The sequence below is a fragment of the Hetaerina americana genome, unplaced genomic scaffold (genome assembly GCF_022747635.1).
Source record: "Hetaerina americana unplaced genomic scaffold, ioHetAmer1.1.p SCAF_49, whole genome shotgun sequence".
NCBI lineage: Eukaryota > Metazoa > Arthropoda > Insecta > Odonata > Calopterygidae > Hetaerina > Hetaerina americana.
Genome location: NW_027287084.1, coordinates 3,450,362 through 3,474,915, shown reverse-complemented (window position 1 = coordinate 3,474,915; position 24,554 = coordinate 3,450,362). Strand labels below are relative to the sequence as shown.

Below are 24,554 nucleotides of genomic sequence, written 5' to 3'. Positions count from 1 at the left end.
TACATGTGCGTGTTATAGTGTTATCTAAAACTATCACGGTACAGAACTGTTATCTGTCATACAAAAGAGCCTGATTTTGGAAATTAAGGAGATATTTTCCGAAAAGCATCTGATTAGCTCTCCTCCCAGGTACGTATACTTTCTACATCTATATACGAACACAGAATGTTTTCGACGAGACCCTAGCGCAAGGACTTGAACGGGCGATTGCTAAAGTGAGACAGAGCAACGCATCAATTTTAAAAGAGGGAAGCATCAACAGGCACAGACATATTCAAAGCTGCTGCGGGGCGCTTGATTTGGCCTGCAGCAGCACCAGTCCGGTTATTTAATTGCCACAATTCGTATACCTAAAGATTCTAGAGATTTGGCCAATTTGTGACTTAGTTCTGGCAACAATAAATTGATCAATTTGACACGTGGCACCCACCTGATCCCCTTGTGTAGAATTGGTACAAGTCGGACACCTCATTCCATCCGTAGCGGTTCTTGGCCTGGACCAAAGCCTCATAGACGCTCCCGGCCTCCAGCCCGCGGATGTTGAACCACATGGCATGCGAGAATCCTTCTGGTCCACCGCCGCCACCACCAGCACCGCCGCCGCCTCCGCCCAGCCCTCCGCCGCCGACCACCGCCAGGGACTCGGGGTTGAGCTGCACGTCATGCCATCTGCCAGGTTGCTGGAAAGTTTCGTTCATCTGCAAGCGACGTGCAAAGCATGTATACCAGCTCGAGGAACGCCTCTACTTTCACGACAGCGCTTCAGGGAATGTCGGATTTTTAGTTCAACCCTGTGCCTTCAGGCAGGCACAGCAAACAAGGCTTAGTGACCGATACGTATGCAAAAAGCTCATTTGTTCACTACTCATTCATGACAAGCTCATTCTTTCTCAAAGTTACTCAATCCACAAGCGACCAAAAAAAATCACAACACACACACGCAAGCACGCACTTTTAAGGACACTGCCGTAAATGTACTCTACTTATGCTGCCAAGTGGCGCTAAAAATAATCCAAACTAAATACAACAAAAACACCAACACATAAACCTCCACAGTAAATTAAATAAAAAAAACAAAAAATAACAAAATATTCATAATTTTAGTTACACTATGCAGTGAAATAACAACATGCTCTGCTTGCACCAAATGTTATAACTTAGGAAAAATTTAGAAAACACAACTAATAACCTTCTTCAAATCACGTAGGAATAATTTTGGCTCTGGTTTCTGATCCTCTTCGTTTACCTGTAGTTTCCTGTAGAGCAGTCTGACTTCCTCGAGAGGGGGGTAGCTGTCCACCACCCATGTTAAGTTGTAGCTGTGTCGTGCACGACTGAACGGTGCAGAGCGGAATTCGGCGGGGCTGGGACGACCTGCAAACATGGGTCACATCTTCAGTCAAAGGAGCACTCCTTTACCGTTAGTTCAGCCTTAAGAGCACCCCCTTATGGAAGTACCCGTAATTATGTGTGCGTTTTAGCTGAATGACTGACTCTACGAGCAATCGGAAGAGATAGTAATCTCGGTTGCAGAAATAGATTTTGGCCAAATTTGGCAGTAAGAATTTAGTTACAAATGGTCATCCGTCTTTAAATGGCTACTTCATAATTCAAATATAATGAATCCATTAGAATGTGCATAGTATATTTTGCTGAATTACCACAACGACGATGCTAATACGATTGCCAACATCCTGCAAATAAGGCTCTTGATCCTCTATCTTTCTTATTTGGTAATTTTGATTTTTACACTATTTAAAAATTCGCCCTTATGACAGTGATTACTTCTACTAGTTTAAGGTAATATTATTTTCTATGAAAATTTGATTGTTTCTACTTAATTCTGTTGCTAAGATCTCACCACTTTGGTGCTCAAATAAAAATCGAAAGAAATTTCAACATTCTATAAATTACCAAATTGTCAAATTTGAAAGCTTTTTACTGAATCTTATCATATTTGCTGTTCAAATTTCCCATTAAATGATCCAAGGATTTTTTCAATAGCAAATTTTAGTACTTATGTTTTTAAACATCAATTCAAATTATATGTTTCATCGAATGATAAGCAAAAGAAACCGGGACTACTAATTATTATTCAATCCATATGATACATCAAGCTGTACACCACAAGAAATTCAGCCAATCATTGATTTCTTTCTAACTATTCCACATCTTTATGCACAATACTTAATAAAATGGCTGACTGGATGTTTTGATACAGACGGATATGAAATATTATGATATCCATAACTTTCAATTAAGAAAGAGATTGGATTAACCAGGTGGGTAAAAATCACTTTTAATAATTTAAAACCAAAATTAATAAGTTGAAACATTTAAACTAGCCATGAGTCATTGAGACACTTCAGATGTATTTAATATAAACTTTTTTGGGGTTTACACAGTACCGCGTTTATGGATTATCCTAATATTTCAACATTTGCCAGCTTGAACTTCAGATTTTCGAGATTCACATTGCAATGCATTTAGATTAGTGCAATCGAATTCGTGAAATAAAGGTTTTTTAATGAAAAACAAAGTCAGCATGTTTCCAGCGGACACCTATGCTCAAAAATGAATGCCTAAAAGCTGCAAGTTGACTAGCTGTGTGCATTAAAACAGTTACGTAGCAACGTTGAATTCTCAACTAGTAGCGCCAACAAGACGTAACAAGTTTTAAGTGGCGATAATTATTCGTCCAATCAAATACTATTTTCTCAGTCATCAAGCACATTTGACTGGGTGCTACCCATAATTTGAGCAAAGGTGCCAAACACTTTTGAGGGCATGACTAAAATAGTTAACCCGCACTCACCAGACAATTCCATGTACTTCTTGGCCCTACCAAGGGCGTTGTCGGCCACGCAGCTGTAGTTTCCGAAATCAGAGGGCGTTACTCTTCTGATGGCTAGGGTATGTTTGTTTCCTCTGGTCTCCACCCCGCGGCGCTCCGTTGCTTCCACCGCGAAACTGTCTTGGTACCATTTCGTCTGCGAAGAGTGAGAGAGAAGAGGTTACGGAGGGAAAGAGGGGAGGGCAAAGAGGTGTTTCAATTTGGCACGAGTAAGTGGAGCAACAAATTAGATCTAATAAGGGAGGACTAGGTGCAACACCGCAGCTTCCGTGCAGTGAAACTTGTTCCACCACAATCCAACTGCCGAGCAGGTGAATCTTAACTTCTGCGAAATAGAGTTACGCGGATTCGTAATTCATTTATTTAATCTTATTGCTCCGGTTCTAATTCTAGAGGTACTTCATAGCGGTCTCAAATGAGAATACACTCTTACTGCTAGCTTCACTCGGGACTCTACACCCGTAAACATTATTATTAATCACTGGGAAAAGTAAAACTATTCAGAAAGTAGGAAATAGTATGCAAAAATATTATTCGTTTTTCACGATGAAGGAATGATGATTTTCATTGGGAATAGTAACGGACAGTAAATCCAACACGTATACAGAAAACTGATACAAAACGTGAGTTTTAGGAAAAATATTAATAAAATGAAGCATTTTTTCTCTCATTTTCATTTATCAGAGAGGTAATATTTTATTTCATGTTCATAAATGGATTCAAATTCCTTTGATTTAAGTAACTGCGGATCCATTGGTTGAAGTAACTGAGCTCCGCAGGTTAATCAATTATGATTGAACTCACGTTTCCTTCTTTCAAATCAACATCTTGAGTAAACGTCCATTAGTAATTCCATTAAAAGATACCTTACATTCAGTTGGACAAATGTCTTGGATGCAGCTCATGTGGTTCAACCCCCGAGAAGCCTTAAACCTTTGCCAAGTGTAGCTTTGGAGTTGCCCGTGGTATCAAACGTGCTTTTTGATCTCTTTTGACCCTTATTTTCTTTTATTCAATGTCACACCTTATCAAAAATATAATTCTTTCTTCTTCGACGCGCATCTGTGCTGTGGAAGAAGGATTTTCATTTACCGAACGTCTTCTATATACCGAACGTCGTCTATCTATAAATGACTCCGTCTTTTCTTGACTAATCTCATAATTCCAAATCTTTTATTTCTTGTTTACCTTCACAATCGTGAATCTTCTGCATAGTACGTAGCACAAACAAGAAAGTTTTTATTTGTTTATCAGACGCTGCCCCGTCCCATTTTTTTACATCTACCTCATACCTTACAACTATCCTCATTCCTTAAGCCCCCGTATATTTATATCTCCTCGTCTCCGCAACATTTCAAAACAATCTCATTGCTCATCCTCCTTTCGCTGAATGAGCAGGTCTCAGCTGACTGCTGATCAGAATGAATGATAAGTGCGCTGCGCACTACTTGGCAAAGTCATCTCTTTCATCCCTCACTAGGATAGCTTGCTTATACCATAATTTTTTATTTCCTTAGAAAATCTTCATTTAAGATATAATTTTTCCAGCCTCGGCAACTTCTATTCTAACAAAATAGAGGCCTTTGAATCCCCTTATATGTACACTCCCATTTCGAAAGAACTAACTTTTAAATCCACTCAGAATTGAGCCATATCTATGCAATTGATTGTTTTACAGTTTATTGACTGGCTGCTAACGCATAAATACTGTTCCTTTCACGCACTGTGGATGGACTTGTTAACGAATAGTTTCCGTTTTGCTGGATGCGAGCGCGTCCCTTCCAGTTTACTCTAACCGTTTCGAGAGTCTCCAAGAAACGAGAAAATCCCTTTGTCTTCATTTCCTTGGTTTCCCAAGTAGTTCATCAATATTTTCTTCTGAAAGCTAACATTTCTGTATATCATATATGCTAACGAGAAATAAAAATAGAAATCCATTGTCTCCTATACATAGAGAGAGAGAGAGAGAGAGAGAGAGAGAGAGACGGAAAATCAACTGCAATAAGAAATTCTAGATAAGAAATTTCTTAGAATTTGATGTTTAACTCCAACGATTCGCCTTGGTGATGCAAGATATGAGACTAACCTTCTGAGATCATACCGATCTGATCCTTATACCGTGGCCTGATTCGATTCGACCAGACACCAATGTTACTGCAAGGGCCAAGTGTGAAATTCCGGTAATTTTGGCTATCGTTTGCCGTCAATTATGGTATGAATAGAATGATTGACGACGGCAGAGGCGTCCGTGATTAGGGCAAGAAGGCTACAGACTACGCGTTTTTGCTCCTGGAAAAATCGATTTCTTCATCCGTTCAGCAGGAAATGGTGGGAGGGCAAGGAACATGGGTCGGCATCAATACTTCTCATTAATTTAAGTGTTGGCCTGTATTTTAGCCAGCCTAATGGATCGGGTTATTAATTCTACGGCGAGACACTACATCCCGCACCCACCAGAAACATTCAACAAAGGATGAAAACAGGCCGACGTTCGCGAATACCTCCAGGACACAATCAATACGTGATAATTCAAGCACACACCTCCATTCATAGGAAATGGCTGGCTATAACGAAAATTGATGTTTTAATAGGCACTAGTATATTCAAACATAGTTTCTTGTATGATGTATGACCGGAACCATGAAATTACGGAGTAGGATAATAGGCTGACACGACGTTATAATGCTTACACTTGAAGTCAGTCTACGGCTAGCAATTAAACCATGAAATTAATTATGAAGTATCTCGTTTAGCATATAAATAGTAAAAGAGGAAATTCAACGCAAAGCACTTTATCCTAAGAAAGAGCCATGAATGATATGGTTACAAACTGAAAATACAGATTATCTTGAAGTTGAAGAAAGCCTTTACATAAAATAGCAATCTTATTTCCAGTTACATATGCTATGATTTAATGAATTTGACTTAAACCAGCATGATATATTAATCCAATCTCTTTCCACTTAACTTCAATAATCAATTTGGGAATAATGATTGTAAATAATTCATTTACATAGACATAGACGGTCGGGGTAATGCCTTCGCCTGCCAATCCGGAGGTCGCGGGTTTGAATCCAGTCTAGGTGGGTTTTTCTTCAACGTGGTCATGGATGCTTGTGATTGTCTTTATTGTAATGTATAAGGGTTGAGCGGAAGAAGGGACTATGAAGTCTCAATCTCGCCTCAATAAAGTCGAAAAATAAATACATAAATAATATTAATTAGGTTTACCAAGCATGGGGGTACAAATTAAAAACAAATTCGATCCCAAAAATATGATGAATTAATTAATCCCACATCAATTAAAATAAGATTCTTTATAAAGCAACTATGAAAGGCTTCCGGTATCGTCTCAGCTCATACCTACTCCTAACAAGCTACTGTGAAAAATCATATGCATACTATATATAAATACTTTTATACAAAAAGGAAGATTTACAAGCACTTACACTAAATCCACGCGTTTTCTAATAATGGATGACTGTAGATCATCATTCACCTGCATTCCATGCGGTATCAATTACGCGTTGTTAAATGCTATTTGGCAGGATTAATCCTAAAATGATTATACTAACATGTAATACTAAAATAGAGTTTACATTTATGACATCTATATTTGACATTAACGATAGAAAAAGAGAGAAGGGAATACTATTATTTTCCTAATTAAATGGCAAATTTATGTGAACGCTGGATGAAATACATGTTTGATTCCCCTTCGTATATATTAAGCGCAATTAAAATGGGGCTAAAAACATTTGTTGAGTTTTGTCAAATACGTTCTGGGAATTTATAAATTTAATAATTCCTTATTTTCAGGATTTAATTACCTTTTTTTACTTGAACTAATTAAAGGGCAATTTTTAAAACGTAAATGATCTAAGACAAGATTTTCAGCCCTATTTAAAGAGGTGTTGCGAAATTTTCAGAATCTTCAGGTTTCAGTTCAGAATGCCTTTGTATGCGGGGAAAAATTTAGCAAACACTTGACCGACTAAAAATTATTTACTACTAATTGAAATTAAGCTATAATGTATACCATCACGGATTGGGAGATCAATTGCAGAAGTTGGATATGAGCAAGAGTCAAAATAATATGTCGCTAAAAATCGATATGTTCTGGCTAAATATAAAAAGGTTTTTATTTTAAAGTGATAATCATTTTATATTTAAGTGGCAGTCATTTTTCCTCTACCATTTAAATATGAAATGAGGTTATTATTTTAATTTTAAGGGCCAAACGAAGTCTGAATAATTAATCAATTAATATTCGCGATAATACATTCAAGGTTCTTTGCCATTTACTCGTTGCAGAAGTCATAATTAGGGGGTCACAATTTTAAAACCATAGTTTTTCTCAGCTTAATTTCATTAGTTACTGAATTTATGTATACAATTTGCTTTGCCTGCATATCCATATTTCCATAAACAGGTGACATATGTTGCGCTTCATTTGCTGAATAAAGAGTAAAATCTTTCATTAAGCACTGGTATGAACATTAATTCAATAACTGGAGTGGTATGCAAAAACTTCAGCTAAATTAACTAATCCTATACGAGCAAAACAGTAACTCAGCCGATTCGAATTTTCATGCAAACGTGAACGCCAAAATAAAATAATAATTTATTCCAGCAAAGTCACACTGGCTACAAATGCGAGCCAATGTATCAAATTTACCCCAGTTTGCACAAACTAATGCTGTATTTTTTTCATCGAAAATTAAAAAGAAGCAGTTGGGATGTCTTCAGAAAAATGTTGCTTGAAATCACAAAAATGGCGCATATTCAATGAAAAGAAAAAGATTCAAGAGCTAATGCTATTCAACTAGTTTTGACCAAAAAGGCCACATTGTTGCGAGTAAAAACCAAAATTTAACGCCGATGAAAATCATTTAAGAATAATTGAGGCTTCATGCATATAGGTGATTTTTTCTTATTTTTATCCTGCAATCTCCCGGCAGCTCGAATTTTTCTGTTTTTTTCGAGAAAGTGAACTTTGGGTTTTCATTAGATTTTTCAAACCCTGAAAGTAACCCATATTTAAAATACATTAATTAGTATACAAGATGCTATAAATAAGATGTAAATAAACACGAAAAAATATCCTAGTGTAAATGAAATAATTAAACTGAACTGCTTCATTAATAATTCTTATCGAGAGTATATAACTTCGCCGAGTATTTAAATATCTACATCATTAGAAATGATTTGATTCCAAAGGAATACGCCACGTGATACTAATTCAGCATGAGCACATTAAAAGGACTGTAAGTTGCAGCATCTTAGATTTGGCATGCGCAGCAAAAAGTTACATCTCGAATATTAACTTTTGTAGCTAAAATCGCTAATAATGGTTTTCCTTGAAGGCACGCGGGAATGATTGGAATTGCACTGATGATTGTCAACAAGAAGTTATATTAAAAAATTAACCTATGTGTAGTATCTACATATACACAAATGCATGCACGTAAAGAAAAACTTAGTAATCACAGCTAAAAATCAATGGAGTGATGCGAATGATTCAGAAAATATGCACATCAATAGGATAAAAAAGACGGGAGATGTTCCAAGGCCGAATGGCAGAGCTCGGGTCTTTGTGATATGATATACTTGTTCGAACTTAACCCTATTCGGAAAAGGCGGCCATGAGTTAATGCTACAAGAACTTGGGAATTAAAATGCATTTACCCTGGGATTTTATTTCTCGGGAATCCGTAAATCACGAGCTTCTTCGCAAAAAATAAAGGTCAGAATAAATCCCTAGGACCTTAAGGCCACATGTAATTCATGTTACTTAGGATATAGTTATTTTCGTTCCAATATCCCTAAAGTAAATTTGGTGAATTAACCCATCCAAAATAATACAATTTTAAAGTATAATGAGGCTGCCAAGAAATGCCTAGTTATGGAATCAAATAAATGAAAATATTTCGTAAAAGACAAAAATATTACGAACAAAAGACAAAAACATTACGAATAAAAGAAAAAAAAACAAAGAAAAAACCTTCAGCAATCACTCGTATGGCTACCATAGACTAAATTCACATGCCCTCAATGAATGAAGAAATATAGAAAAATAAATGTTTCCTACATCTATTTGTTTAAAAATTCTTCTTATGATCAGTTGAAGTTTAGAATCTATACTTGGAATGCATAACTTTGGTTATTTGAAAAAAGAATTGAAATAAATAATGATTCAATATATTATAAGCAAAATGAACATATATTCACAATGTATTATAACATAGCTTAGAACAAATGATTGTTTGAGGTTTTTGCTTTCATAAAATTGCATTCAATTTTTTACATTTACGTTTAAATTACAGCAAAAGTATATAAAAATAGGGGCAATAACAAATCTCGATGAAACAAAGGTGTAATCTGCCCCGCCATAAATTCAAATGAATTTTCTCTACAAATATTTCCCCGTAGATGATGTAGCTATTTTCTTTAATCGTCCAGCGACCTTCGTTGAGATTTAAAAAACTAAGGGCTCCATATTAATGGAAGGATGAGGAAAAAACTCCCACAACTTGGGGTAATAAGGCTAGATCTACAAACGCCTGATGCAACGAGGACAACGAGGACTTCAAGAGCACTCACCATCGCTCGCATGATACAGGTAAACGAGACATCGAGGAGCTCTGCGGGAGAATCCCTCCTCACTTCACTTTCCGTGGTAATATTTCCTAGATTGACTAAGCACTTCCCTGGAGGGTAGATTAACGATATATACACACATACATTTATTATAAACACACGCATTAGTGTGAGAATATATAATATACACATATATTATAAGGAACTTTTATTTGTGTAATAAAATGCATAATATAAGTGCCATTTCCATTTAAATCTTCGTAAGCTTTAATAGTGTCTTCAATATGCCATGTACAGGTATATTGTCGCAGGTTGCTGTTCCCTAAAGGAGTGCGTGAGCATAAATATATATACGAGAATGAATGTCGCCAAAACTAAATATGTAAGAGTCCTTTCTCTGTGTTTAAATGTTTTAATCAAAGTTTATATTCATATAAATATATAAATACAAAAACTATAGACACAGTAATCAACCCGAAGGTCGGTTTAGTAGGTGAGGGTAAAGATCACCCAGTACTAAGCCCTATACGGCGTGTGAAAATTCATACTATATCAGAGTAGGGGGGCCAGTTCCTTTCCCTGTGCCGGTTATGGTTTCCCAGGAAGACCAGGTACCCGAAAAATCACTTTAGCTAGGGTGGAGCTGCAGGTGCCCAGAGTGCCTTACCCGGGACCCGGGTCAGCAGTCCAACGCTCTACGCACTGGACTACCGCGACCCACAAAAAAAAAAAAAATATATATATATATATATATATATATATATATATATATATATATATACTCATATATACAGAAACAGATATAAGGAAAAGGGATAGGAACACACATAAAGGACGAACACAATAGAGGTGGGGAAGGCGGAATCGAACGGATCACAAGAGTGAAAATATATCCTTGACCGGGATTCGAACCTCGGATCTTTCCACTTGCCGGGCGGATGCTCTTAACCACTTGAGCTATGATATAAATTATTTTATTCGGCTCAGAATACTACAGAGTTTGTTAGCATTATGGATAATATCAGGTCTCAGATTATGGGTACATCATGTTTTTCTTTAGTATAAGTGTATACATGGATACATGATACAAATACCCCACACACATATCCACTTGTACATACATACGCACACATGCACATCCACACGCACATACATAAGCATATGCATACAGACGCATACTCGCACATTTGACCATTAACATTTAGAAAGAAAAAAGAAAGGAAGACAAGGTCCACAGATATTAGGAGGGAGATTTTAGCTAGCAATGGAAAATTATGTATTGTAAGAAATTATCAATGGCAGGGTTGAAATTATCGATTCAATCAGTCATTCAGAAAAAAAAACTCTTCAACGATGGACGAAATGTGTCCGGCACCGGCTGGCTACCGGACATCACTTCCCAGAGTTCTGATCGTGGCTAGCGTCGCTCCGGTCGCGACTCGACCCCGGGCGACGAGTGCTTCGCCGTTTCCCGGGACGCCTCGTCCAACGGGTCGACGAGCGAGGACGCGGCATTTCGCCACATCCCTCCCCCCCGGCCTCGTCCGAAGAGGAAGAGCCAGCCGTGGTCTCCACGAAGACCGGGTAACTCGGCAGCGTTCCACTGGGGGCCTTCTTCGAAGGAGGACCGCTGGGGGCCGCCAAGGGGCAGGAGGTACCCTCGGGGAGGGTCGGAGTGGCGGGCTGGGGCTCATCTGCGGAAGGGTTGTGGTTGGGAAAAATCAGGGGCGATAGTTGCTTGTGGTCCGTATCTTGAGAAGCGCTGGGAAGATCGTCGACACCTTGGCTGTCCTTAATGGGGAAAGAAGATGGGGTATGTGGGATTTTTGACTTTGGGAAACTTGTATGCGGGTCGACTTCCGGGGTCGGTGACGCTTCCTTTACAGTCAATGATAAAGGGGTCGAGGGATGAGCTGTTGGGGACGGGAAAACATCGCAATCAGATGCATCCTCCTCACCTGTCACCAGAGGTTCTCGGGGTGTTTGAAACCCGTGATGCAAGGATTGCGTAACGAGGGCGTCGATGGCGTGAGCGGGGGGAGGGGGGGCGAAAGACCATCCCTCCTCATTTGACGAGCTCACGGAGACGGGGGCTGGAGGTCGTGTGATATTAGGCGAGGTGGTAGGTACGTGAGCCATTTGTAGATCGGTATTCGAGACCAGGAGCTTGGGTTTGTCTGTCCTCTTCTTTTTCGGTTCCCTTTCCTCCGTTGACGATTTTCGCTCCCGCTGACATTTCCCTCCAATTGAAGGGAGATGCGGGGGACCGACGGGAGCAGCCGGGGCCGCACCCTCGATGAGTAGAAGCGACCGCGCTCTCTCCTCCACAGCCACTTCGGGCTCGTCCATCTCCACGGCGGCGTTAGGGTTGGAGGGCATCGTCATTGCCTCCACATAGCTCTTACCTCCCTGGTTCCGAGGGCAGGTCTTGCGCTCGTGGCCTTCTTGGTTACAGCGGGCGCAAGTGCGGCGCTGACCCTCATAGATGATGATGGCCCGGTTGCCGCCGATGTGGAGGTACGATGGGATATTTCTCTCGACCGTCATCCGCACAACCCTGGTGCCAGTAAGCACCCGCGCCATCTTGTCTCCCTCCCACCTGTTCTCCCACGAGCGATGGATTTTACCAAAGCGTTGGAGCTCGCCTGTTATGTCTTCCAATGGGGTCTCCACGGGGAGACAAAGAACCCTGACATTACACGGGCTGGCGGAAGTCTCGTCAATTGTTATTGTCGTCCTCTGGTCACTTAAAGACGGAAACGGTAGTTTCCGCGGAGTATTGTCTAAAATCCTTGTCATTGTACCTTCGGTTGCCAACTTCAGGAATATCAAATGGCGATTGTATCCAAATTGGATCGCCACTATCTCTTCGGGTGTGAGGCCCAGCGACTCTAACGTGAAGAGGTGGACCTCCAACGGGGTAGGGGGCTTCGCCTTCTCGTCAACTTGCAAGGCGAGCGTGTTTAAGCGGCGCACAGCCATTTGAAGAAATCAAATTCAGCACACTAGCATGAAGAAGGAAAGCGCAACAAAAAAAACGAGCACTTTAAAGGGAAATAAAACACTCACGAACGCTCCCTCCCCGCCACACGCACCCGGCGGTAGCAAACAAAAGGAGCCTAAGCTCTACACCAGGAGTCAAGATCAGTCTTGATCCACTAAACAAAACAAAAGTACGGCCTTCCCGGCGGAAGAAGTCGAGAGTCAAACTGCACGCTTCTTGATGAACTAGGCGGTCAACCGCCGCTCGAAACAAAACACGATCGGAACCTCGATTTCCGAGAGAGTCCGGCAGTGCCGCTCTCCAAACCCCGGCGGCCGAAGCCTCGGACGCCGGCGATTTTAGACACACAGGTGAACACAGGCACGTCCTGCTGTCAAGGCAGCTATCGAGGAAACGTAATTTACCCTGAGATCCGTGGGTCTAATATAGTATGTCGCCAAGCGCCCCCGATTCTTTAGCCAAGAGATGGCGTCAGGGGGCTGTTTCACCCACCAAAGGAGATGGGATGGGACGTTATCCCGCCGGCCCCGGTGGCGGCGGGGTAACGTCCTCGTCTGCCATTCCAAGGGTCGCGGGTTCGATTCCCGCCTGGGTGAGTTTCGCTCCATCTAGGGCTTGGGTGTATGTAAATGTGACCATTGTTATCGTTGTTAATAGTTCGATGTAAAGGCCAAAATGTGCTGTTTTCGGACTTATACTGAATAAATAAATAAATAAAATAGCTCAAGTGGTTAAGAGCATCCGCCCGGCAAGTGGAAAGAGCCGAGGTTCGAGTCCCGGTCAAGGAAATATTTTTACTCTTGTGATCCGTTCGATTCCGCCTTCCCCACCTCTATTGTGTTCGTCCTTTATGTGTGTTCCTATCCCTTTTCCTTATATCTGTTTCTGTATATATGAGTATTTATTCGCCGTTTGGCGGAATTTCGTGTTTGAATGTGTATTTGGCCAATGCGGCTCATCTCTTTCTTCTGGCTATGCGTGCCACGAAACGCACTGTTCCTTTCCTGTATGATGTTGTATGAATTCTAACCCACTGTCTTTTCCTCTTGTGTGTGGTGTATTTCTCCTTTGGTGGGTGAAACAGCCCCCTGACGCCATCTCTTGGCTATAGAATCGGGGGCGCTTGGCGACATATTAAACCCACGGATCTCAGGGTAAATTACGTTTCCTCGATAGCTCAAGTGATTAAGAGCATCCGCCCGGCAAGTGGAAAGATCCGAGGTTCGAGTCCCGGTCAAGGAAATATTTTCACTCTTGTGATCCGTTCGATTCCGCCTTCCCCACCTCTATTGTGTCCGTCCTTTATGTGTGTTCCTATCCCTTTTCCTTATATCTGTTTCTGTATATATGAGTATTTATTCGCCGTTTGGCGGAATTTCGTGTTTGAATGTATATATATACTATATATATATATATATATATATATATATATATATATATATATATATATATCCCGCAGTTTCTTTGGAATATATATATATATATATAAATAAATATATATTCCAAAGAAACTGCGGGAGATGCCTCAACTGTGACTTTTAATGGAGTCATCCACTAATGTGCATTTCTACGCAACAATTTCAGAGTCTAAAAATCATTCACCTTGACTGGAATTCGAACCCAGATCCCTCAATATCCGGTCAAGTGCTTTAGCTAGTTAACTGGCTTCGCACTCGCTAGATTTAGCCTCAATAGCTTAACTTGCTAAAGCACTCGACCGGATATTGAGGGATCTGGGTTCGCATCCCAGTCAAGGTTAATGATTTTTACACCCTGAAATTGTTAAATTAATATATGAACTATTTGAAAGAGAAGATGCAATTAATTGTTTTCCGTTATACCCACTACTAAATCTCATGCTCCTAATGAATAACTGATCGTAGCATTTTTCCTTTTTATATCAAGTATCTTGTGGAAAAGTGCTACGATCAGTTTTTCATTATGCTCGACTTCCACCACATCACGCTTGAAGCTATTCATTTTGTCCATACTCCTATTTGACAATTGCGCATAAAATTTATTTCTCTGATATTAGCATACACTCTTAGACGTTTTAATGCCCCGCTCGAGTTTTTAAAACCTGCTAATCCCTGAATTTGAAGTTAATTTATAAATACTAAGATTAATGCCTAGGATGACGATAGTTAAATACATTTTTCATATCCTTCCATCCATGTGGTACAAAATATTATCCACCGCTAATTGCTTTAGCACGGATTTCAAAGATGTCCAATACACAGAATGGCATTTGTCACTCGTAGGTATTATGTACTCTTCCTAATTAACACTTTTGGTTTACGCTGGTGTCACTGTGGACGGTCTCCATTTTAGGTGCTCTATCATTTGATAATTAATTTTACGTCCTTTGTGAGATCAGCATGCTCGGATCGGAGCGTTTTTTCACAAAGCTGGTCCCTGGTGCGTTAAGTACCTCTTTCTGATAACTGACCAGAGTAATAGTTTTATTTGGGAGTGACATTGGAGGATTAATTTCCCTGCTAACCCCTTTTAACTAACAGACTAACCGTCAGCTGGTGGTATTTAAGTGGTATTAACCTATTTGGAGGGCACAAAAATTCCACTTAGTTACATTTATTGGGTAGAGTTCTTGAAAACTGTTGCTTTGCTTATCGAACTTACTTATCGAAGAAACAATTTAAACAACAGTTCTCCGACAAGTAACGCATGATACAAGATAATTTCATTCCAATTTCATACAATTTAGAGCATGTTTAACATTGATAGTGAATTACATGTTCTATAATTATAAAAAAATAGATACATAAATCAGTATCAACATTACATATGAGCGCTTCATTAATCAGTAAGGAAGAATGCAGAATTTGAGTTATTGAATGCTTTCTAAAACAATAAAACCCAGCGCGAGAGGTATTAATTTAAAAGTGTCCTTGTTCCTTGCTAACAGCTTCGTTCATTGTGTTAGTTTTATGAAACATTAATTTATGAATATGAATTCTATTTTTCATCCACTACAAAGTGCCATCATACAAATTATTGGAACATGATTTTTCTGATTTCCACAGTACAAATTTTACTATACATTAACTAACAATGGCAATGGTTCATCCCATGTAAAATATCAGCTGACTCAAAAATATAAGGGCTACCCGTCATTGAAACAATATTTTATTCCTCTGGATTACTGAATTATATTTAATACATATTCTGTATCAATTATGGGTAAAAATATACTCCTATTTTGGAAAATGTGGCAGTGAAAAAATGATAGCAATTTTATTTGAAATTCTTTTCCGGGACCTATTATGAGACGGCAATAAAATTGAATGCAAATGTGGTAGGTAGAAGTATAGAGTTTGAGCTTCGTGATTAGGAATATATTTTATATTATTCGACTATTGAGAATTGGAAATGGAATTGGAAAATGATTTGCTAATTTGTATTTTTTTCACTGAATCGGAAATATTTTTGTGCTTTTATTATTTGGTAGCGTTGGGTTGAAGGTAAAACTTACACCTTAACACCGCTGCATATCTTAGCCTATCAAGGTACAACTTGACGCTCCACGCCTCAATAAACTCTTATTTCATCATTATTCCTGCCTACTTTCACTAGACCAAACAAGCCTACTCATGTACTGCCACCAACTCTCCATCTGCCACACGGGCCTGAGCAGGTGTTGGGTTATAAAGATCATCAAAAAGGAAGAAGCGGATTGCAAGTACATACAAAGAAGTAACTTGAGAGTAATTAAGACAATAATTTAGCTTTTATGACATTTCATCCTGATTCGTAAAAATCGTTCTACGTGGGGCTCCGTAACAAAGCTTTTCTCTGAGATTAGAAAAACCCTGGGAAAAAAAATATTTTTAATATTATCATTTTACATCTGGGAATGAAAATTTAAATATTTATAAAAGTACCCTTTTGAAATAAAGGGATTCTTTACAGTTACATGAATAACATGGAAGGCTGCATTAATAAAAATTCAACACCATATATAACTCCTTAATCCGCATGATTGTTACGCGATGCCATTAAGAAATGCTTCGTCAGACCTGTTGGAAGCAATAAAGTCTAAGAAGAGAAATAACTTTGCTCCCCTTAAATAAAAGAATAGTGACCCTAATGGGCCAAGGGTTGGAAAGTTCGACGGCAGGGCGTCCTAAGTTAAAAATGATTAAGGCAACGGAAACTTATCTTAAACGGACAAAGGAGAGCGTGGTCGTTATAAATGATCGACTGATTCGTGAAGAAGAGCTGATGTGAGAAGTTTAGCAAGAATTGGCAATGTCTGAATGGTGGATAAGGAGAGCAGAAATTGACAGTGAGAGTGGAGGGGTGGAAAAGGGAAGGGGAAGATTTAGTGGCAGCGTGCGGAGAAGGTGCGCCAGGGGAATAGATTCCTCAGATCATCCGCAATTACCCATCCCCTGGCCACTGCGTCTGCGCCGTGATAGTTGAAGGAACATATCACTCTTAATGCTTTGGTCCTGACAAAATATACCCAGACATAAGCGAGAGGTTAGATTTTTTTCCAATATAGAAATTTAATTGCAAGTCAAATACAATACATTCTCCAGTACATATTTGAAAATATATCTGATACAAAGAATGGAAAATTGTTGCCGATCCGTCCGTTTGACCAACTGTCAAAGATACTAAGTTCAAACGCTTTAGTGGCTAACAATTACTTTTCTTATTTTACTCTTGAACAGAAATGTAAGTAAAAATAATTTTTTGACGTTTTAGTACCTATTTTTGTTTAATCGAGAAATGAGAACTATTTTCGGGATATGGGGAGTATTGTCAAAAGATAACTCGTTAAATCGTTTCACTAACATTAAAATATTTTCCTGATTATCATGAAAAGTTTTACCTCCTGATGACTGGTAATTACTTGAAATTTAATTCTTAAATTCTAAGATATTATCAGTCAATCTCTGGCATCCTTTATCACCTTTTCTCTGGCAATGTAGCAAAAAATGATTACGGATACATAAGGATTCCTGAAGGATATTACTTGTTTCTGCGTACCTATTTTGCCTTTTAATCTTTTTTCTAACCATAAAATGAAATTCCTCAAAAGTAAGACTTTTGCACAATGTGAAATATATATAAATACGTAAATCATAAACTGGTGTATTTCCAGAAGAACAGGTAAGTAAAGTGCTAAAATATAGAAAATGTTTAAACCCTAGTCTGTGAAAAAGCTAATTAACAAAAACATCTGTCTTATGTTCAAATTTTATATAATTGATAAGGAGTGAAGCAAATTCTTAAAATTGACTTGAATGAGCAAATAAGTGCATAATGGAATAAAGAGCTCTTAGATGAAACAGAGAGAGAGGGAGAGAGAAACCCCTTAATTATAAAGAAAATAAAATAAAAAATATGAATGCTTGGTAGAATTCTCATAAAATACTTTATCCAGTGAACATGGTATAAGCATGCAGTGTTGAGTGCTCTTTAATCTGCCAAAATTACTAGCAAGATAATAACATAACTCGAAACCATAGTATCAGCATTTAGAACCCAGGCGGATTTTGCATGACATTTTTAATGGTTAAAATTCCAATCCCCGGAGGAATTTCTTGTTTGGGTCGCCTCGCAAGCTACCATCTTTCAACCCTTAGCACTCAATTCCACTGTTTACCATATCAAAGTCACATACCAGAACTCAGGTACACCTCGAGCTCAGATGCAATCGCGACTGAAATGAATCATCACTTACAGGTATATGGCTGCACCCTAATCTATCATCGTTCCTTTCTCTTTCCCTACTCCCTCTCAAATACCTATTTCCCTCCTCGGTGTGAAGGTTATTTTATTTAAAATTTAAATTGCATAGAACGATTCTATCAGATAAGGAAACAAACTCAAGTTTATGACTACTCTTTTATTCTATTTGTGTCCCGCTACATAGTGAAAATATTTTATTAAATTATGAAATCTCAAACTGTTGAAATTGTTTAGAGATCATTATTTCTTTTAAAGTTCATTTACTCATTGGTTCCCAATGTTTTTGCTGTCCATTAGGCGCTTAACCGCAGTAGAGAAAAATTCTATAAATGTTCAAAATAATTAATCATAACTTATTTCCATTAATGAGGGCCAAAACTTAATCGAATTATTATGTGTAGTTTTTATTAAATATACAGCATCATGCGCATAACGTGAGCAGTGATTTGGTTCCTAAAAAAGAGCTAAGCTTAAAAAAATTGAAAACCACTCATCATAGAAAATCATTAACTCAGAATAACAAAATACATCATGTAGCAATACAATATTGATTAGCAAGATGGGTTTTGAGACGACCTCCCTATCACCCAATTATGTTTTCCACCTACCATCTGTACTGGGGTCATCAACCAGAACATGCTCATGCTAAAGCAATGTTGATTAAACATATTGAAAGTAAGATAATGTGTTAGGCAAAGGAAATTCAATTAATGTTTGCTTGATTCAGCAAGTTTATCGTAAGCTATCATAAGTCAAAGTGCTCAAACCCTTTCCTTAACTTGGCAATTATGTCAGTGAAAAATTCTTTGTAAACCCTTGGGGCAAAATAAAAACAAGAATTACAACGATAGCCTTCATTTTACATTGCTTTCAGTTCACTCTCATTACTCTCCTCGTCTCCCTCTTCCTCATAATACCAACTCATTCGGCTTTATATCTTCTCTCGCCCAATCCAAAGCATTCATCTCATCCCTCCTACATGCGGGAATACAATTATGGGCTCCCGAAAGAAGGTAGTGAGTGAGTACTGCGGAGGGAGGGGCAAGTGGGTCGAGGGTGTTGAGGCGAAGGATGTTGGAAGGCTTCAAGTGGATTGGTATGGGGGAGTGCGGGCGTAGGAAGAGGGAGATATATGGAGAGGAGGGGTGGATAGGAGCGTGAGACAGAGCGGGAGGGATAAGTAGGGAAGCGGGAAAAAGTTATGATTTTTTTGTGCCTCCCTTGGCGGAGAAAAGCGGGAAAGGCACATCCATCAAATAAGTGGAACTAGGGGTATGACGGATTAAAGAAATAAGCAAGGGGGAATGCTTATCCTTTTTGCTCACTACCAGCTCAAAACAATCGCGCTACTCACGTTCAATGAGTATTAATACTCGAAAAGTTTCCGAATAAATTTAATATTCATGCGATGGTCATAGATTATGTCCGGGATAATTCAATGAGTAACTACGTCTATGCAAGCGTTCTTTCTTTTTAAATATGTACCACAGGGTGTGGCAGCATAATTTTCCCATTTGAATTGAATTGCCTCTTCAAGTTAGCATAAAACATAACATAAAACTCTGCATTAAACCAAAATGTAATTAAATATTATTAAATGTCAATGCATTGCATGACATGACAAATAGAAGCCAGTTCTCAAATTTTAAGTCTGCTTGTTTATTGCTGAACAATTATTATTACTGAACATTTTTATCAGTGCAACGTGTATCACTCATAAAAAGGGTTTGAATAACATAACAGCAATAAAATTATTCACTTCAAGTTACTTTATAGTCGCGGTGAATTATATAAAGTTTTTTAGGAATAGAAGATATAATTCAAACAAAAATGATCGAATAAAAACAACTTTTAGAAGATTAGCGAATAAAAAAATTTGAATGTAAATTTCTTTTAAGTTTTATTGGCAGAGCATAAATGTTTATCTGAAAGTTATTAGTAATGATTGATTTGGGAGAATTTTATTGCAGAGAATGTAATTTCATTGAGAAAAAAAGATTCGACCCTTTACTTTACAAAAAGGTGGAAAAAAGTAAACGTTTTCTCTTCCACCTAGAGTATATTTCCTGCACTTGAACAGTGAAAATTTCTTTACCTAAAGATGCTTGTCTTTTTTTATGCGTCTATCCATGAGTTTACTCTTCAAAAGAAAGTCGAAACTAAAATCTTTCAAGCATAATAAATAGATATATCCTTTCAGTAATTAAGAATGGGAATGTTGTTTCATACGGGAAAAGATATTTCATCGTTAAAAATATTTCGGATGAGCTTAGACAATAGCACGATCAGTACTTCCTCCGAACGTCATCGTTTATTTTTTTTTAATTTTATGCACTCCTAAAAAATAGAGACAAAAATAAGCATAGACGAATACAGACTGTTTGTTCGTTCCCTGTCCACAATTACATCACTTTGAATTATCTGCTGAAAAGTTTCGTAAGAATAAATCTCCCGGAAGGAACATTTTCATTTCGTTTATGCAACGCTTACTTAGCATGCGAGGCAGGTACATCAAATTTTAAACACTCGGCCGGGCAAAAAAATAGGGACGAAAATGCACGCTGCCATTCCCTCAAAAAGATTTCTCTGCGATGAGAATAAAATTGAATGTTACAGGTCACGTGATATCCACAATTTCCACTTCTCCCTCCTTTCACTTCCACTGGGAGAGGAGGGTAGGCGGAGTTTACAGGCGAGGGGGTTTGCTTGCTCAGACATCAAAGGGGGCGCTCCGCACGGCACGTGTGATGTGGTCCGCCAGCAAAAAAAAAATCGAGTGCCGTACTGCCTCCCAAATGAGCTGGGTGTGCTACATCCCCAAACATGGATATTCGATAAATTATTTCAGAGGTGTTACACGACCTTACTGATATTTCAACCCTCATTCTACGGGAAAATGATGGTCATTTAAGTAGAAAAATATTAATATTCCCTTCTTTCTCGCCATTAATTATACATTCTTCGAGACTAGACTACAGTAAGTCTACGTAGATGATCCTGCTAACATGATTTACGCAAGTCGTAATTGTTGATCACGCAGCAAGAGACTACAATTAAAAGAAATGGGATGCCTCTAAATTACCCAACCGGTTTCATTAGGCCATGCATGCACTTATTTTTGTGGTGAAAATGAAATATTTTCCGCAAAGTTAAAACCTCTCTTCTGCACCGTATTTACATGATAATATTATACCTGTCATGTACAATTCTGGCATCTTTCCATTTCAAAAGGAGGGAAGAGATCCTAAGAGTGGTGCCATAAACAACTGAACCGAATCATCGTCCCTTCTGAATTTCAATGACACGAAGGTACCCCTCAAATTTTCCGACCTCAACATGAAGATGGCAGCATTCTTCAACAAAATTTGGGGAATGGCTTTTCGTTTTGTTTTCCTGAACGTACACATACGAAAAGGTATCAAAAATTAATTGATTAAAAACTTTTAACGAAGCCAAATAATTAATTAACAAACTAATCCTCAGTGATCCTAAAACCTTATTTATTATTTTCATTAGAAGTCATCACATTATAATACCTGTATGATGGAGTTTAAAACGATGATTAAGATCTGAGTTAAATATTTATCTCTGTTAACAGCACAATCCCTCACTTCCTCAGGAGTATCTCCTTCAAGAATGGTGGTAAAATGATAAAAAAATCACGAGAGAACTGGGTGAAAATTGTACATTTATCATAAAACTTATGTGGGCACTTTAAGTTCATATTTATATAAGCTTACACTCTTTGTACACGCTGCAATAGTAAATTTACAGTTGAAATTAATGACGAGTTCTCTTAGTGAGTGTTGTTCATTCCTTGATTCAAATTATATAAAATGATGGCGATTACAGAACGAAATTAAATATGTGAACGACTCATAAAAATACAGTTTTCGGTTATATCAAATACCTATAGAGCATGCCACAACACCCTTGGCTTCAAGAAATAAGATAAGTTTAAGAAATAAGATAAGCGAAGGGACGGCTTAGTTTCCAGCGTAAAGATAAAAAGTATTCTACGTTGAAAGTAATAATTGTTGATTAAAAGTTTATTTTAATTATTACTGCATGCCATTTTTTCTATTGTTATCGCTAAAGTAAATTCTATTTACATCGATAATAAGTAACTAAAGGGCAGTGCTTTCGCCTAGGGATAACATCGGATAGCCAGGTCCAAGTGTATTTGGCGACACTCCCTTACTTTCAAATAGAAGAATAGCTTTCGCACAGAATCAAGAAAAAAATATCGTTTCCCACAGTAAGTATTCAAAATGTTGTTTAACTTCGTTAACAACAAGTCAAATAAAAGCCTATAATAAATGTTTTAAGTGATTTCACGGCTCATATAGATTTTTTCCACAATAGAATAGTAAAAATCTATTTGATTTTTAATATTTATTAAAGCTTATTAATACGAAAGATATATTTAAATCTCTTTTACTGGTGTCTTCTTTTTTATTCATCCGATTTTTACACAAAACTTCACATAAATACTACGCAAATAAAAAGAATTATTTAGAACCACTGCCATCCAAGTAAAGCCCATAGTAAATCTCAACTTGAGATTTTAAAAAGTGATTTAAATATTTCTGTAATTCATGTGAGAGCGTATATCAAACATAATCCTGCGATTATATTGTAATCTGAGATCCATAAACCGGTCTTAGGAGAGAAAAAAAACCGAAAGGACGGGAGCCTTAATCCTGATTATAGTTACCATTCTAATCCCTTCGTGAATAAATTACATCCTCTATGTACACGCCATAACTCGGGACTCTTAGGAACTCGGAGAGGTAACGGTAATAAACCACCCACCCACTTAATAGGGGTCCAATAGGAGGTAGGAACGCAGTTAGGGAGTTTGGGGAATGGGGATGAACAGGAGATATATTAGGAAGGAATGGGTAAGAGATAGGATAAAGGGAGTGGGAGAATTGGGGTGGGAGGACCGGTACGGTTATAATCCTCCTTAGGAGTCAAACCTTCGAGGAGAGAAGAAGGGTGAATCAACCGATTGGAACGTGTTAAGAGATAAAAAAGCAGAAGCGTACATGTGTGGTGGGAAAGAGTCAGTCGCCGGCGGGATGGAGATGGAGCCATGGGTTCGGGGAAGAGAGTGGAGTGTGATTGGGGGAGGAGTTGGTGGGTTGAAGAAGAGGGAAAAAGAAACAAGGGACCTCTCTCCATAAGAGAGTGTTAATTAAGCACAGAGAGCCAGGGATGACAAGTGGCCATTCGCTGGGCGCATTAACCCACTAATCAACCCAACAGCGCCATTAAGCGCCATTTCCCTCCTAACTAGCCGCCCTTCCGGATTTATCATTCCCTCTTAGGGAACCCGATGGAATAGGATACGATAAATATAAGCAATCGCGATGGAGAATGAGAGGAACTGAAATGAGTCGACAAAAGCGATCAAAGTGAAAGTGGTGCTAATGAACCAAATGCGCGGGCAATTCATACGCACCGGCGTCCTCTTTGCAGTTTTACCCATGGATGTGGTATCGCAACTGCGATGGGCCAAAATTCGAATATTATCCTCGAGCAAAAATAAATTATACGAATCTAGAGGTATCAGGTCAAATTCAATAGTACTTATGCATTTTCATTTTGATTGTGAATATTTAACATAGCTTTGTGCAGTTTAATGCACTTAGATGCATTAACATCCAGCGGTTGGAGTATTAAAAACCATACGAGGCAATTATTACATTTTCGGTTTAACGCGCCATTTAATACAGATTCTCTTCTTTTAGAGTTTTAATATCCAAAGATTGATTCGGCGTTAACGAATCAAAATCAAAGTCCGTGATTTTATTGCATCATGAGACGTGGAGCATGGAATAACTCGTTGCATTTAAATGGAGTATGGAGTTATGTATTTGTCGAACATGGAACAGTGACTGCTTTTTTCTGTTTACCCTTCGTCAACATTTCAGAATACTGAATGGATCCCCTATCGTATAATCGCTATCGTCAATTTTTTTAAAGTTGATCTATTCATATCATAAATATTTTAACAATCTCTGTATACAAAAATAATGTTAATTGTTAGTGAAAATTCATAATTCACAATAATATGCCCTCTTTCAACATATATTTTTGAAATTAGTTTTTTTACATAGTTACCAGAAAATAATAACGCCGTGATGGTGTATTCCAAACTTATCAATAATAATTAATAATGTTATTGTTTAGATAACTGACTTTCATTTTGTTAACAAAAGGCGGCACCATATACATATTGTACAGGCTCAATTTCATCAGCAAAAACACTGACGACTTCATTTATTAAGAATAAAATTAAACGGTAATGATAAATATTAACTGAACACATGATAATATTATTATCAAAAGCAGAAATCGGTTTTTCGT

The 24,554-nt window shown here is 38.2% G+C and overlaps 1 protein-coding gene across 2 annotated transcripts in view; it reads right to left on the bottom strand.

Moving 5' to 3' along the window:
- Window positions 1–24,554, bottom strand: part of LOC139693409 (lachesin-like) — a 627,145-nt gene that overhangs the window by 2,746 nt on the left and 599,845 nt on the right. Inside the window, exons 7-9 of one of the 2 annotated variants that reach the window (XM_071591542.1) lie at window positions 2,816–2,990; window positions 1,190–1,374; window positions 431–698 (exon numbers count right to left, since the gene is read on the bottom strand). In XM_071591542.1, the coding sequence (XP_071447643.1) occupies window positions 431–698; window positions 1,190–1,374; window positions 2,816–2,990 (628 nt within the window). The remainder of the gene's footprint in view (window positions 1–430; window positions 699–1,189; window positions 1,375–2,815; window positions 2,991–24,554) is intronic. The other variant, XM_071591543.1, reaches the window with a different exon arrangement.